The 15816-nt window shown below is 55.5% G+C and overlaps 6 protein-coding genes across 6 annotated transcripts; 2 read left to right on the top strand and 4 right to left on the bottom strand.

The window, feature by feature from the left end:
* Positions 1 to 616: 616 nt before the first annotated feature.
* CC84DRAFT_1263985 (cytochrome P450) lies at positions 617 to 4450 on the bottom strand (the record flags this gene model as incomplete). The annotated part of the gene is made up of 6 exons (XM_018185274.1): positions 617 to 656; positions 705 to 1062; positions 2778 to 3137; positions 3187 to 4178; positions 4230 to 4293; positions 4357 to 4450. The coding sequence occupies 6 exons, from the start codon at positions 4448 to 4450 to the stop codon at positions 617 to 619; spliced, it is 1908 nt and encodes a 635-aa protein (XP_018029967.1).
* Positions 4451 to 4562: 112 nt separating this feature from the next.
* On the bottom strand, positions 4563 to 9962 carry CC84DRAFT_1222620 (uncharacterized protein; the record flags this gene model as incomplete). The annotated part of the gene is made up of 2 exons (XM_018183395.1): positions 4563 to 9820; positions 9869 to 9962. 2 exons carry the CDS (start codon positions 9960 to 9962, stop codon positions 4563 to 4565), a joined length of 5352 nt encoding a protein of 1783 aa, XP_018029968.1.
* CC84DRAFT_1130423 (uncharacterized protein) lies at positions 9899 to 11342 on the top strand. Its single transcript, XM_018175859.1, has 2 exons — positions 9899 to 10943; positions 11030 to 11342. Exons 1-2 carry the CDS (start codon positions 10390 to 10392, stop codon positions 11241 to 11243), a joined length of 768 nt encoding a protein of 255 aa, XP_018029969.1. The 5' UTR covers positions 9899 to 10389; the 3' UTR covers positions 11244 to 11342.
* A 259-nt stretch (positions 11343 to 11601) lies between these two features.
* Positions 11602 to 12771, bottom strand: CC84DRAFT_1169140 (uncharacterized protein). Its single transcript, XM_018179582.1, has 3 exons — positions 12699 to 12771; positions 12176 to 12608; positions 11602 to 12126 (listed from the first exon to the last, which is right to left on the bottom strand). Exons 1-3 carry the CDS (start codon positions 12749 to 12751, stop codon positions 11824 to 11826), a joined length of 789 nt encoding a protein of 262 aa, XP_018029970.1. The 5' UTR covers positions 12752 to 12771; the 3' UTR covers positions 11602 to 11823.
* Positions 12772 to 13015: 244 nt separating this feature from the next.
* On the top strand, positions 13016 to 14069 carry CC84DRAFT_1222623 (NAD(P)-binding protein; the record flags this gene model as incomplete). Its single annotated transcript, XM_018183396.1, has 2 exons — positions 13016 to 13896; positions 13952 to 14069. The coding sequence occupies 2 exons, from the start codon at positions 13016 to 13018 to the stop codon at positions 14067 to 14069; spliced, it is 999 nt and encodes a 332-aa protein (XP_018029971.1).
* Positions 14070 to 14321: 252 nt separating this feature from the next.
* CC84DRAFT_1191013 (uncharacterized protein) lies at positions 14322 to 15678 on the bottom strand (the record flags this gene model as incomplete). Its single annotated transcript, XM_018181159.1, has 2 exons — positions 14322 to 14862; positions 14912 to 15678. The coding sequence occupies 2 exons, from the start codon at positions 15676 to 15678 to the stop codon at positions 14322 to 14324; spliced, it is 1308 nt and encodes a 435-aa protein (XP_018029972.1).
* Positions 15679 to 15816: the final 138 nt, after the last annotated feature.

A 15816-nucleotide genomic window follows, 5' to 3' on the forward strand; every position in this document is an offset into this window, starting at 1 on the left:
AGCTTTCGTGGGGGGTGGTTGAGAGACGAAGCTCTTCGAAACGTAAGGCTGATTTGATCGTAAGGGGATTTGATCGTAAGGGGATTTGATCGTAATGCAAGAAGAACACATCCCTCATACTCCATGAGTCTCTCAGCCAGGGTGTGTCATGGAGCTGTAGCACTGCGCTGGCCAAAATGAGGGCCAGAAAACATCTATCTCATGTCAAACTCTCTTCCAGCTGCTCCAGAATACAACATATTTTCTTTGATATCGAAGCCCTTCCCGGCATTTTGTTCGAGGATATCCTGGAGTGTAGTACGCTGGATTTTTTCGCGTTTGGAGAGGAGGATGGCAGAATGTATGTGGTGCCTAAAAGTCACCCCGTCGAGTACAACTAGACAAGAAGCCGGCGATTGACTGTTTTCCAGAGCCTTGCAGAGCCTTGCAGAGATCTTTGATAGTAGGTGCAACTTTCACACAATCCCGCCATGTGCTTTGGGGTTCAGAAGCACACTGAATGACAACCTTAGCTATACTCAGCGTGGCCAACGAACAGAACAGGCACCGAACAAGGTCCTTGTTCGTTCGTTCGATTTATATATTTGTATAGAAACGTTCGTATATATACGATTTCCTAATTAGGAAAGAGGTTGGTGTTGAGGTCCGGAAACTGGCTGGTATCCATCAGCTGGATGTTTTGGCAGGCATCCTTGACAACGTACTTTGACAACGCCGTGAGGTGACTTGATACGGCATCTCTCGTCAGCCAGATCTTCTGGAGTTGTAAAGCTTCGACGACAGCGGGCGATAATTGATTGCGATCGTACGTGATTGTTCTCCTGGCGGAGGAGAAACACTGCTCGCAGTCGCACGAGGTGGCTGGCACAGAGTGATGATCCATCGCCATCTTGTATACGACCGGGTAGCGTTTTTGGCCGACGTCAACCCACCAGCGGTGTGGATCCTGCATCAATTTGTACATGTCCGGCGACGCGGAGCTCGTCAATCCATCATCGTAGAGGTTGTCGAAATACTCGTCGAGCTGCGACGTATGTTTCTGCCGCTTGTGTGCCTTCTTGCCTGTGAGAAGGTGGTCGTCAACAAAATCCACCGAACATGGTATCGAACAGCCGAACGTACGGCTCCAAAAATGCGTTCGTTCGGTGTTCCGTACGTGTCAACATGCATGTACGTTCGTTCGAGCCAAAACACCAAAAAATGCCGTTCGGATCGATTGTTCGGAGCGAACGTACTGTTCGTTGGCCACGCTGGCTATACTTCGAGCCGTCAGTGCACAGCTGGAGAGAACACAACGTTAGCTAAATCTCAAACGTGCGGGCGAATTATGCTCATAGTTGAGGATTCCGTGATAGGTACAGGGGGCTCAGATCCTCTTACGGCTGTATTTCCACTCTGATTCATTCCCAGGGGTGTTTCGAGGTAGGCAGTGTGTTGTAGAAAGACAGTATGAACTTAAACGTGGTTGCTTGGTCAGTGTTTTGATCTCAGAGTTCAAGCCACAAGTTGACCTCATGATGACACCGGGGTGCTGCACGAAATAGACTGGGCGCTCATCCGAACAAACCATGAACGACTGCCATTGCACAGTGGTGTTCAGGGAGGGAGAAGGTTTTGTTCTAGTCCCAAACCGCAGCACTCACCTCCACTCGAAGCTTCTGTCACTCGCCACCTTAATTCACTAGAGGACGATGAGTATCCGGAGGGATTAGTACCCGCGGACTCTCTTGCAGGGTTCTCTATGCATTGCTCTGGTCGCACAACAGGTCTTCAAGGAGGCAAGAAAAGTCAATCTATGGGGGTTGATCAAGGCATATCGTCGATCGACCTATCCAAGTCTTGGCTCGTGGAAGGCAACTGTAGGTATCTTCGTCATTTATTGATCTGCCCAGTCTAACCCAGTGCGAACAGTTGGTGTGGGAGGCGACTCGGGTGCGTGGGTAATTGACAATGCAACCAGTCGGGTATGTGGTGTGGGTCTTAATTGGGACGAAGAGCGCCGCGGCTGTTACATTATGCCTATGGAGATTATTTTGGAAGATATCAAACGGACTCTCGGCGCTGATACGGTTTGTCTGCCTAGCCGACAAACAAGGCACCCGTCAACGAGCAAGACAACGAGCAGCTGCGCCGTCAAGTAGACCAACATGTTAGTAGGGCTCGCGTGGGAGGCTTGGTGTCAAAGGTATTCCAATAAGTTCGTCACTGATACCAGTATTCTTCTCTCGCTCTATAAACAACCGCCGGTCGCGCATACACTGACAAGCTAGAACCCTTTGCTCTTTTGGTAACTCGAAATGATGCCGTAGCCTAACCACACGTGAGTTCTGTTGAAGAGAAGATATTATTCTTCTGAAAGGTAAGTGATGAATGTTGGTTATGGTATATGGAAGTTGCGAAGTGGGCTTTGGGCTGGTCCAAGGTCGCCAGGCATGCACGTGCAACGCTAGGCTCGAAGTTTGCCCTGTTCTCTGCGGTTTCGTCAACTTCTCACGTCCACGAACTACCACCGCAGCAAAAAGATACACGGGCAAACAAACGAATCATTTTGGGAAAAGAATTGCATATGCGAATTATTTCAGCGCCTATCTTGGTGCAACTTAATGATGCAGCTGCGAGTCGCCATTGCGCACACTCCCTTCCCTAGGACTGTCACTCGAATGCCTTAAACAGCTCGCTCGCTTTTCGAAACTCAGCGAAAATGACCTCTTCTCTTTTTTTCCTCTCTGTCTCATTCTTTCCTCTTACTTTCACCTCGCAGGCAAATGGTTTCGCACAATGCAGAAAACCTTCGGAATAGCCAGTCTGAGGATCAATGTCGACGGCATCCGCGCCAGCTTTCTCTGATAATTCGAACGCCCACAGCAGCTTGGCCATGCCTACGAACAGATTGCGCTCGGCGAGATGGATACCCGGACACAGCCGTCTGCCAGCGCCGTATCCGTAGTGGTCACGTGTCTCGTAATCTTTGGAAGCGGCGAACGTTGGGGCGGGTGCCGTGCGACCTGCATAGCGATCGGGGTCGAAGTCGAACGGGGACAGAGGCTCGGAAGTGTACGTTTGATCGTGGTGCAAGCCCCAAACGTTGAGGAGCACGGTCGTGCCTTTGGGGATGGTATACGCATCGACGATGTCATCTATGTCATTAATCAGAAAGATTAGAGGATGGGATCAAAGACTACTTACCAGCATTAGTCGCGTGGGGGAACGCCAAAGGCGTAACGGGACGCCAACGCATCGTCTCCTTCACGATCTGCGCGATGTACGGGAGCTGGGCATAGTCCTCCCAACGAGGCGAGCGCTCGAGGCTAGCTTTTTCGGCACCTAGCAAAGCATCGATCTCCGCTTGAGCGCGTTGCTGCACGTGCGGATACCTGATCATAGCCTGGAGAAAGGCCAGCAAGATTGAGGCTGAAGTGTCGGAGCCGCCTTCCATGAGCACGCCACCTAGAAAATTGAGCTCGTTTTCGTTGAGCTTAAGGCCGTTGTCGTTGCCCATTTCAGGCGCTGCCATCGTATCGAGAACGTTATCCAGCATAGAGGCAGTTCGATGCCCTGCTGCACGGCGCTTACGCACTCGTCCAACGATACCCGCGTATAAGGCTACCATCATCTTGTTGACATCGAGGGAGCGTTTTCTCCAATTACCGAACAACGACTCCGGTACCAGTTTCAGGAAGCCGAAGATGTCTACAGGCGGAGTTGCGCCTGTCTCCATGACGGCTGACCATTTCTCCATCACGTCATAAAGCTGCAGCATGTGCTCGGTGTGTACCGATGGGGTTCGGATGCCAAAGACCAGGCTCATGATGATGCTGTTGCTGAAACGTTTCGGATGGAGCATCAAGTCTTTCGGTTCCGTCATCAGGTCGTGCATCATCTGCACCGCCTCTGCTTCTACTAACGCCACATGCTCTTGCTGGCAGCGCGTCTCGTTGAAGTAATTTTGGACTAGCCGCCGGAAAAAACGCCATTTCGCACCATACTGCATCACCAGTAGGTGGTCGCCACCGGTGATGAGGTCGTTCGCGACGTATGATTGGGGCCGCGCGCTGTAAATGTTGCCCTTCTTGTCGAGCATCTCCTTCACAAGGCGTCTATCCGTAATCACCACGGCTGTAGCCGGGCCCAGCTTCAAAGAGAAGATACCACCATAAGTACGCGACCATTCAGTGAACCTGTCCGATTTTAGTGAGTGCTCAGCTATGAAAAGGTACGATCACACGCACTTGTAGTGCGCTCCGGTCTTGGGAATTTGATGAAGGTTACCAATTAGTGGGAGAGTTGGCGGTCCTGAGGGTGGTGATGATCAGCCTCACGGGGAGAAAACAATCTGGTTCGAGCATCAAGACGCACCTGGAGGGAGGCTCTTAGACCGCCGACCTATGGGAATCATAAACGCAAGCACTGCCAAAAAGGCGAAGACGAGGAAGAAGCCAGTGAAAGCCATGGTTTGATCTTACTAGACACACCAACCGAGAAAGAGCACATCTATCTACTTTTATGCACACACGAGCAGAACAAGCGGGGTACTCGGGAAAGGAAAACCACTCGGCCGGTAATCAAGAGTCCTCAGCCTTGAAGTGCGCAACCAGATGCGCCACCGTCGGACAGGTCCAGAGGTAGGTCGGTCCCACATCCAACCCCAGCTTCTGCAGGTGGCGCCGCAGTCCGACCGTCATAATTGAGTCCACTCCCAATTCGACCAGCGCCGTGTGCTCGTCGATGCTGTCGACCGAGAGCGATAATACCGCCGCGACGCATTCGGTAATGCGCTCCTTCAACGACTTGGGGGCCGTTGTGTCAGCCGTCCCGCCCGACAAATTGACGGGCGCTGGAACGTGTGAGACACAATCCCGCAGAATGGGATGTGGCAGTGGATCCCCAGCTTCCAAGGGACGAGCGCGGAGCACAGCAGCGTGGTCGATGTCAGTACACAGAAGCAGCTCCAGCGCGAACACGGCCTCTGCGCGAGTGATGTCTGTAATACCGCGGGCCTCAAGTTCGGCGTCGATGTACCGCGTGCTTGTGGACATGCCGAGTCCACGCCAGCTGGAGAACTGAATACTGACGCAGCATGCATCGCCCATGCTGCGGCGATGGGTAGCCAATGAGTCCAAAAAGGCATTTGCGGCCGCGTACGAAGCCTGCCCTGGAAAGCCTAGCAGCTGACCGCAGGACGAGTACCAGACGGCGAAATCGAGCGTCCCAGGAGGATACATGCGGTGCAGGTTCAAAGCACCAGAGACCTTGGGTTTCGCGACCGCACTGAGCGCGCCTGGGGTCAGGTCGGCCACCGTCTCGTTGGCCAGCATCCCAGCCGCGTGCACCACGCCCTTCACCGGCGGCAAGTTCAGCCTATCTATAGCATGCTGCAGCTGCTCTTGCGCATCAGCCGCGCCAATGTCAATCGCCACGACGTGGATTGAGGCACCTCGCTTCTGTAGCTTGACGATGCTGCGGACGGCAGCGGCATTCGCGCCTCGCCGTGACGCAAGCACGATATGTGTTGCTCCTCTCTCCACCATCCAGCGTGCCGTCTCGATTCCGAGAGCGCCGAGTCCGCCAGTGATGAGATAGGTCGCGTGGTGGGGTATCAATCGCAACGTCCCGCTGCTAGCGTTTCCGGGGCCATGGGGCTGGGAGAGACCATTCGGAGCCATCTGAGTACTTTTCAACGAGGATTCTAACAACGGGCGCAGGCGCGCGCATCGAGCTACACCATCCTCAATGCGTGTCACATCGATGCCGCGCACATATTTAAGCGCCTGCAGTGGGAATGCGGCCGCGGCATGCTCAGTGTCGATCAGACCTCCAAACAGCTCTGGATGTTCGCTGTGCACGATACGCGCGAGTCCTATCAGTGCGGACTGTGAGAGGGCTGCTGCATTGCTGCCGCCATATGCGGCTTGCGTTACGCAGAACAGTGTCGTCGCGGTTTTTGCGTTCCAGAGTTGCTGCACAGTGGTTGCCAGCCGCTCGCAGTTGCGTAGTGACACGGCCGCGACGTTGTCAATCTCTTGAGTCGTCTCGGCCACGACTACCACCACCGCCTTTGGACACACGCTGAGGGTCACAGCGTTGGGGTCGCCCTCAAACCGCGATCGCACACCCTGGCGGCTCAGATCCATGCTCCACGCTTCCACTGTTTTGGCTGCGCTTTCGGGTGCTAGGAAAACGACCTCATCGAACTCACGCCTCTCTTCCGCCAGCTGTGCCGGTGGCCATGCAATCCGGTGTACCAGGCCCTCGTGGGTTTTGATACTGTCTGGATTGCCCTCGATGCCCGCGAATGCCAGGTTGTCGACGTCGACTAGCACAGTGCCCTGCTCGTCGCATACTACCATGTCGGCTGCGAACTCCTCCTCGTCCTCAGTCCGCCTGCGAACGTACATGTAGGTGACCTTAGGAGCGGAAGCGCCGGGAAGCAGAGTTACAGAGTCGATACTGGTCGGCATTCGTAGCAGCGGCTGCTTCCAGAATATGGTTGAGCTCACAGATGTCATGGCGTCCAGTACGGAAGCCCATGACTGCCCACCCCAGTGAGGGGAGTCGCCTTTGCTCTGCGGGTCTGCATCGACCACAGCGAGGAACTCATCGTCGTTGCGCAGATGCTCTGTCACTTTCCAGGGGAACCCCATGTCCGAGACACCAACATTCGCGAGGTAATCAATGGAGAAGGACGGTGGCAGGGTCTCGGACAGACGTTCTCTGACGCTGGCCAAGTCAATAGTCTGTCCGATTTTAGACCCTGTGTTGGCTACTCCGATGTTCGCCACGGTGTTAGTCAGCCACGAATGGCTGTTTTCCTCGTCCTCACCGGCCGCCAGCCTGGATGAGACAGACATCTTGCCGTCGTCCAACAACACCTGTACCTCACGTGGTGGTTCTACGACCACTGGTGTACGTAGTCCAACATTTTGCAGCGAATTAGTGTGTGCCAGCGAGAGAAAGGTGTTTAGAAGGACAGCGGCGGGCACAATCTCGGACCCGTGAAGGGGATGTAACCCAGGAAACGGCTTGGCTCCCGCGTGCAAATACGCCTGCCATAGCGTCATTTTCGTGCCGTTGATACTAGTCTTCGCCCCGAGCAGCTTGTGGCCTTTGACGTCGACCGAACGGTCGTGGCCAGCGCGTTGTTTTTGCTTCTCAATCTTTGGCCAGAAAGGTTGATGCTGCCACGCTGTGCCTGGCACATCATGGTTCCACCATCCAGGTAGGCCCTCATTGAACGCAATTACATCCCCGGCGCAGTGCAATCTGGCCAGAGCGAGCAGCATCATCTTGCTCTCGTCCTGATTGCGTATGCCGGTGGGAATGATGGCTGCATCGGCCACTCCGCCAGCGTCGAGGGTCTCTTGGATCGAATGGGCAATAATAGGGTGTGCCGACACTTCGACGAAGGTCCGAAAGCCATTCCTTGTAGCCGCTTGGACCGCCTTTGTAAGCTGCACTGGCTTCACCATGTTTCCAATCCAGTAGTCGGCCCCACGGGCATCGAGAGCTTGTGGGTCCTCCAGTGACGTCGAGTAAATTGGCATCAACGGCTCTTTTGGTCGCAGAGCCTCACCAAGAGCAGCACGCAGTGGGTCAACTAATTGCTCGAGAGTGGGGCTGTGGAATGCAACATCCGTCTTGACCTTCCTGGCCATGATGCCTTTTGCATGCCAGCGTGCGATGGCAGCATCCACACCGCGCGCATCGCCCGCAATGACAGTGGACTCTGGAGACGGGTAAATGGCAATGACAAGATTGTCGTCGCCACTCTCGCTTCTGTTAAGCTCCTTCTCCACCTCAGAGGCAGACAGATTTACAAGAGCCATAGCTCCTTTGCCCGCAACCCGGCGGTAGAGCACAGCTCGCCGGCAACATATGATGGCTCCCTCAGCTGGAGTCAACGCACCGGCAACAACAGCCGCTGCAAGCTCGCCGAGCGAATGCCCCAGACAGGCCTGTGGTCGAGCTCCCTTCTCACGCAGAACGGCAGCGATGCCGATGTGCATAACATATGTTAGGACCTGCGCCTTAGCGGTCTCGTCACAATCGCCCGCGAGTAATGCGTCAGTGACGGAGAAGCCCATCTCGTCCTTGATGATGGGTTCGAGCTGTTTTACGATGTCGACGAATGCCCGATCCGTCTCCAGGAGTACGCGGCCCATGCCCTTCCATTGTGCGCCATGGCCGCTGAAAACCCAGACGGCGCCCTCTTTCCTGAATGAATCGGGTGCTTTGATGACACCTTTTTCTTGAAGAATGATTTGGGGATGATTCACGCCTTGTGCCACCGACGACAACAGCTCGATGGCTTGCGCCTTGCTCTCAGCCACGATGGCTGCACGACGCCTGTGCTGGCTGCGTTTGACCGCCAGCGTCCATGCTACTGAGTTCATGTCGAGCTCATCCGGCTGCTGTTGGAGCCAGTCGGCTAAAGTTCGAGCCTGCTTGCGGAGGCGCTCATCCTGCGGCGCCGAGAGGGGCAGCATGACCGGCTGGCCTGACGGCAGTTTGTTTCCCATTATCTCTCGGAAAGAGGAATATCTAGGCGCCTCCTGGACGATGGCATGCGCTACTGTTCCGCCGTAGCCGTACGAGGCCACAGCAGCGGTGCGCCTCCTCCTGGTAGTGGCCCAAGGTGTTGGTTCTCTGACGGGCCGGATCCTCGCAGCTTTCCAGTCAACTTTTGTGCTGATGTTCTCCAGATTTGCTTGTGGTGGAATGATACCCTTCTCCACGGTCATAACTGCTTTGATGAAGCCCATTACACCAGCGCCGGCTTCCAAATGCCCGATATTGGGCTTGATCGAGCCGATGAAACAATCGGGCGAGCTGGGCAGGCGCGCTGAGCCGTAGACCGACGCCATGGCTGCACATTCGGTCTTGTCTCCTACTGGGGTGGATGTCGCGTGTGCCTCGATATATTCCACGGCGCTAGCTGGGAGGCGGGCTTCCTTGAGTGCATCCCGAGCGACTTGTTCTTGTGCGAACTGGTTGGGGGCCATGATGCCGAGGGTCTTCCCGTCCGAGCCTACTGCAGATCCCTTGAGCACGGCGAGCACTCGATCCTCATCTCGGATAGCATCTGAGAGTCGCTTGAGAACGACGATACCAGCCCCCTCACCACGGCCGTATCCGGATGCTGAGTCGTCAAAAGATCTGCACCGGCCTTCGGGGGAAACGGCACCAGCTACGTCTAGCACACGGGTCAAGTATGGACTGATGTGTGCATTAACGCCTCCCGCTATGGCAAGAGACGTTTCGTCTGCGAGCAAAGCGCGTCTGGCTTGGTGAATAGCGACGAGCGAAGACGCACACGCACCGTCTACAGCGTAGGTTGGACCAGCAAGGTCGAGCGCGTGCGAAATGCGGTTGGGTATGCCGCAGTATGCTGTACCGATGCCCATGTAGGCATCTATGTTGTCTAGATCCTCAAGGATTAACCGGGAATAGTCGTCCGAATTGACGCCCATAATGACAGCAGTGTCTGAGCCTGCAAGGCTCTGTAGCGGGATGCCTGCGTGCTCGAGGGCTTCGCAGGCGACCTCCAAGCTGATGCGCTGCTGCGGGTCCATCTGCACTGCTTCGCGGCCTGAGATGCCGAAGAATTGTGCGTCAAACCCCTTGATGTCGTTGATAAAGTATCCTTTCGACGTCGTCTGATCCAGTGTTTTGGCCATGTCTGGCTGTCGATCTCTCCACGATTGCCATCGCTCTGCTGGCATCTCACCGCAAGCATCCCCTTTGTTCATCAGGAAATCCCAGAGTTGGGCTCCAGAGTTGTTGTCACCTGCTACGCGGCAGGCATAGCCGATGACCGCGATATCTAAATCGGTTCAGAATGCTAAATTGACTAGTATCCGAGCCCTCTTACCATGGTCTTCGCTACATCCAGCATCGGGAGCTGTCCCGACGAACGGGCTCGGAGCCGCCGTGCCCTCATCAGAGGATGAGTTGTCGCTCGCCATGTCAAAAATCATGCGAGTTACTCTGGACTTCGATACAGCATGATGTTGGTAGCGAAGTATATATACATGAAGGCCTTAGCCTCAGCCCACGCCCGGTACATGGATCACGTGACAGCTGGGCTTTGGGCGGATGGTACCCATGCACAGCGTTCGCATCACTGGTAATTCCCAGATTAGGTTATTTCCAGTGCGACGCTTTCGTGCATTGCTAGTGTTCCGGCCGACTGGCCAACGGTGCAGCTTAGAATAACCCCCACGTGTGTTCGCATACCCAGGCCTAACCGGCCGAGAGCCACTGGGCCGGTGAGGTCTCGACGCTTCCTACCCAGAAACCTAACAAATGGTGATATATGTGATTCCACACAACCTGCAAGGCGCACCTAAATATCTGCACATCTGAGAATTCCCTGTCCGTTTGACCACCACGATGGGCCTCTTCGCGCTCGAAGAGTGGGCGCAAGCCAATGCAGACTACAACAACGACACGCCGCCATACTGGCACGCGAAGATTGTGCCGGACCTCTTCACCGCCATCTCCGGCATCCTCTGGTCCGTCTCGTACATACTGATGACGCTCAAGGGCTACAAAGACCGCTCGTACGCCATGCCCATCTACTGCCTGTGTCTGAACATCACGTGGGAATTTGTCTTCGGGTTCATCTACGGGCCGGGGCTGGTCAACCAGATTGTTTTCGCGCAGTACATGGTCGTGGATGTCTTTCTGTTCCACTCGATTCTCAAGTTTGGCCCCAACGAGTGGCGCGCGCATCCGCTTGTGGCGCGCAATCTGAGCTGGATCATCGGCGTCGGGTGCGCGGTGTGTTTGGGCCTGCATCTTGTGCTGGCTAAGACGTTTGTGCCTGTCATCGGGAGGCAGGTCATCTTCTTCACGGCGTGGCCCATGCAGCATATGATCAGCCTAGGGTGCGTGGCGCAGGTGCTGAGCAGAGGGCACGACGCGGGGCAGTCCATGGCGATATGGTGAGTCCAGGGTCTCCCTTTGATTGTTTACTGGTTCTTTCGTCGGCACTTTGAGCAATGCGGGTTCGTGGCTAATGCATGCGTAGGTGGACGCGGTTCTTGGGCACGGTGACGGCCGGGTGTTGCTTTTACTGGCGGATCTACTTCTGGCCTGAGCGTTTCGGGTATGCGTGGACGCCGTATGGTGCATTGTTGTTGGTCGGGAGCCATGTTTTGGATTTGGCGTTCCCGTTCGCATTGGCGTACGTGAGGAAGCATGGAGAAGGGAGGCAGGAGAAGGTCAATGGGAAGGCGGCGTGAGTTGTTGGGAACGAGATGGTGGGTGTACGGTGTGACAAAGGGGCACACACAGGTGCAGTGCAATACCACGTTTATGTGGGATAGTGTGGTCACTTTTCGTTTGGCTTGCAGCGTCCTCTGCGAATGGCAATTTAGGCAGACGTTTCTCCAGCTATACACAAAGGGGATTAACAACTACAAGGGCAGATGGGAATTCGAAGTTTGTCTGTCGTCGGCAGAACGAGTGAACGTTATCGTTCCGGCCGTAGAAGTTCATCAACTGAAAGTAGTCACGCCTTTGGCATATCAACGATCACGTCGATGAAGATGCTGAGCGCTGAGTGTACATTCGATTGAAGTTCAACTGAATTCATTGATTGTCCACGTTCTTTACAATTTCGTTTGGTCGCCTCATCGATTGATGCTTTGACGCTGAGAATATCATAAGTAGCTAAGATTTGTTTTATTTTTACTGTACGATGCAATACTGTGTGAGGCTGGGTCTTTCATGCCTTTACCGATGCGTTGCGAGGGTCTCCATATGTTGACACTGCTGGTCGGCGATCGCGAATATGGTGTAGGATGCTGACGTCCAACATGATTACAGAGCTTTTGTCTTGCCATGGGTGCCGTTTATTCCCTGCGCGCGATTCGCCCCCCTGTCGGCAAATCGCTGGCGCGCCTTCTCCTGTGCATCTCGCTTGGCGAAACGCCTTTGCGTCCAATGGCGTTCCATCTGGTCGCACGCAGCGTCCCAGTCGGTGGTCCATTCAGGGTAAAAGGGCGCGTAGCCCAGCAAGCCACCAATGTAGCGACCGACGATGATGGTAAACCATATACTGAGGAAGGTGCGGAATGGAACCCATGCAGGGGGCGACAGATAGGTGTCTCCGGCGTCGAACATCTGAAAGCCAAGTCAGAGATGCTCAAAGTAGAGTATAGCCACTACGTACGGCAAGCACCTGGATGAAGTCCAGCGTCACGCCTCGCTGGAACACGTCCTCCTGGTAGCCGTACCAGTTCTCGAAGAACGGCTGGTCCATGGCATATTGACCGTCGCGTTTTTCCTCGGCGCTGACTTCGAATTCGACCTCGTTCTCCTCGGTGCCAGGGGTGCCGTAGATGACGTGGTGTGTAAAGGGCGGCACCGAGTACTCGCCGTCTTCGGGGCTGAGATCGACACGGCGGCCGTTGATGTCGACGCTGAGATTGCCCTTGAGCACGCGGAAGAACTCGGTCTGGTGCACGTGGAAGTGCGTGGGCGGCTTTTTCCCGCCCGCTATGAGCTTCGCATAGATTCCCAGCCACGGGCGCATGAAGCCATGGAAAGCGAACTGGCGATGCGGCGCGCGCGGCAGATTGGCCATCTCGATGGCGCCATCGAACCTGGTCGTCGGCGCGGGCCGGTGCGTTAGCGAGCTGCCGGAAGGAACGAAGGAACCATGGCATGGGGGCCTGGGGCGCTAGCGCACGTACTTGGTCAGTGGATCATCGCCCGCGGTGAATGTCTGCGGCTGCGCGGGTGCCATGGTGGAATAGTGCTGCGATGAAGCCCGGACGAATTTCGAAGCAGAAGCAAGTACTTAATAACCACTTCCAAGACAAGCCGGACGAGACGTGGGCGTCGCTGCCCGGTCGCACTGTATCGGCCGAGAAATGGCGGAAGCTGTGCCTTTGTTTGCGGTTTGCATATAAACAGACAGACCCCTCCCCACCCGCCCTCCCACTACTGAATCCTCTTTACACACGTGCCAGTCACAACCGACGTCGCCAACACGACCACTCGCCTCGCCATGCCCATCCTCCAGGCGTCCGTCACACCGTTGCCTGGAGGCATCTGCCTGCGCGGCCAGACAGCCATCGTCACTGGCGCCAGCAATGGCATAGGAACTGAAATTGTGCTGCAGCTGCTTGAGCGCGAGATATCCACCGTCATCCTCGCCGTCCGCAATGTGGCGAGGGGCGAGGCTGCACGCACCGCGCTGCTCGCCCGTCCCAGCGTCAAGAAGGCAAATCCCAAGGCCGTCCTCAAGGTCATGGAGCTCGAGGTTGAGGACTACGCTAGCGTTCAACGCTTCACAAAGGCATTCCTTGCCGAGCATTCGGAGCTACATTTGCTCATGCTGAACGCCGGCATTGGCGTTCTCAAGCGCGACCTGGTGTCCAACGGCCACGAGAAGCACATCCAGGTCAACTATCTCTCCAACGTGTTGATCACGCTTGAGCTACTCCCCCTACTCAACGCCACGGCCGACAAGACGGGCAAGCCGACGCGCATCACCTGGACCGGCAGCCGCATGCACAACGTCAGCGCTCTAGCCAAGGGAAAGGTGCCCCTCAAGCCGGGCGAGTCGGTCCTCGGCCATTTCGACAGCGAGGATAGCTACGTTGCCTTTGCTCGCTACGCCGATAGCAAGCTGCTCTGCCTGCTCTTCCTGTTCGAGCTGCGCAAACACTTGAACGGAGACAAGGTCATACAGAACAGCTATTGCCCTGGCATGGTCAACACGGGAATGAGCGACGTGCTGCCCATCTACCTTCGTCTTCCAATGAATCTTGTCAAAGCAATCCGCGCGCGGTCGGTTGAGGTGGCGGGCTGGATTGCGCTCAATGCGGCAGTCGTGGTCGGCCCAGAATCGCACGGCCAGTTCCTTGAAGACAAAAATATTGTAGAGTAAGTTTGCATGCCAGCCTTCATCTTGCTTGTTGCTAACCATGTGACCCCACAGAGGTTCTCCCTTTATCAAGACTGCAGAGGGACAGAAAGTGCAGAAGATGTTGTGGAACGAGACAATCGACGAATTGTCCAAGCTGACCACGATTCCGGGCTGGATGAAGAAGGTGTAATGGGCGTCTTTTTTGGTTGTTCCTACTCTCCTTGGCTTCTCTCAGCATCCTGATACCAAAACTCTGTAGTGGCAGGGGCGTTGAGACTTGATAACATACTGTCTTTTTCCGGGGGCGACTCTGCCCCACTTAGCTTCATGTTCCTCAGCAGGCTTGGCGGGTGGAGACCATGGTGGCAATAGGCTCAGATGCTACTATAGGTGGCTAGCGTGTACAGACCAGTTCTCTGGTACCATCAAGGCTCCAGACTTCCTACATCCACCGTCCGATGCCCATTTTCACAAAGTTGCCAGGGATGGCCACCAGACCGAGCCGTAGCAGCTCCACTACTTCAAAGAGCGGCCCACGCTCGTCGCTAATGCCGAATGTGGCTGCTATGGGCATCATCTTGAACTGCACCCTTGTCCACCCGTACCAGCCCGCTGTGACCATGTAACCAAGGAGCGTTTTCCGACGGCTATCCATACCCAAAACGTGATATACCAGATCCACAACGTGATATACCAGATCCTCAAGCATGATTCCGGCCGCCTGTGCTGCGAAGAACGGCATCTCTCCGGCGACGCTAATTTGCGCACCATTGTCACCCAAGCCGCGGCGCTCTCGCAGAACCGTCCAGTGACCGACATTGTGAAACGCACCGGACAACAAGAAGGCTAAAAGAAGGCTCGAATAGCGGCGAAATAGACGAGCGGGCAACCGGGATGATGTGCGCCACGAATTAGGGAGGCTGGAAAGCACAAACATTGGGGGGACCGCGAGGATGCGGCGGACTTGTTGGTGCCAACAGTGGCTGAATGCTTGTCAGCCGACGGTATGAGCAGGCCGCGGGGACCTCTTACCTCCAAAACCGGCGCAGGCTGTAAGCTTCAGCCAGCGAGCCGAACGTGGCTGGCCAGGCGTCCGGTTGTCGCCAGCGGACCGGTCCGATGCCGCAGCCAACGCACAGCAGCGCTAGCGGCAGTACGAGCATGGCAAAGTGCGTGTAGATGGTCAAACCCATGACCAACACGATCCAGACATATAAGAACATGCTGCTTTGCGTCACTGCTAGAAGACCGCTCTTGATCAAACCCTCCGGCAGCTGCGCCCACTCGCTCAGGATACCTTCGCAGACGCGCTCGGCAAGAAATATGCCCCCGTAAATGGCAACCCATCGCAGCAACCGATCAAGGACGAAAGCCGTACGTCTGCGGCTCGTGGCCTTCGGTGTGCCTTTCACGCGCCAGTTCCAGCCGACGCCGCGCGTGATCAAGAGCAACTCGGCGCTCCACCCTAGCTTCTGGCCCATTGATAGTGTTTCGGGCCTTTCTTCTACGCCATTCTCATGAGTACGTCGAAATTCGTCTTCGGGCACGTGAAGATAAAGACGATCGAGGTAGCGCAACGTCAGGTTTCCGAGCAGTAATCCAGATTGATAGCTCATGACGAGGTTTCCCGTGGGCTTGACCGGCGCGAGGTACGCTTGTACGGTGAAATAGACCTGCAAAGCAAGCATTCCGGAGCGCTCTACTGAGCCGCGACGGAAGCACGGCACCAGAACAGCTGTGATGAACGAGAGCAGTAGGCAGAACTGGAAGTCCAGCTCCGGAAGCGCATAAGTGGACATCGTGGGTAGGTGAGCGAGGAATGTGTTGTTCTCTAACATTGGTTCAGCCATGCGGAATTGAGGATGGCAAGCCTAGTGTAGGTCAAGGTGGTCTAATCTTCAACGACTATGGACCGATGCGACTACTGTCGGCCGTGG

This window comes from Paraphaeosphaeria sporulosa (genome assembly GCF_001642045.1).
Source record: "Paraphaeosphaeria sporulosa strain AP3s5-JAC2a unplaced genomic scaffold CC84scaffold_14, whole genome shotgun sequence".
Classification (NCBI taxonomy): Eukaryota; Fungi; Ascomycota; class Dothideomycetes; order Pleosporales; family Didymosphaeriaceae; genus Paraphaeosphaeria; species Paraphaeosphaeria sporulosa.

Excerpts from the sequence above, each read along its gene's own strand:
- CC84DRAFT_1169140 (XM_018179582.1), bottom strand. The coding sequence starts at position 12,751 with ATGGCACCCGCGCAGCCGCAGACATTCACCGCGGGCGATGATCCACTG. Across the intron at positions 12,609-12,698 it reads GGCGATGATCCACTGACCAA|GTTCGATGGCGCCATCGAGA; the intron begins GTACGTGCGCTA and ends GCCGACGACCAG. Across the intron at positions 12,127-12,175 it reads ACTTCATCCAGGTGCTTGCC|ATGTTCGACGCCGGAGACAC; the intron begins GTACGTAGTGGC and ends CTTGGCTTTCAG.
- CC84DRAFT_1130423 (XM_018175859.1), top strand. The coding sequence starts at position 10,390 with ATGGGCCTCTTCGCGCTCGAAGAGTGGGCGCAAGCCAATGCAGACTAC. Across the intron at positions 10,944-11,029 it reads GGGCAGTCCATGGCGATATG|GTGGACGCGGTTCTTGGGCA; the intron begins GTGAGTCCAGGG and ends ATGCATGCGTAG.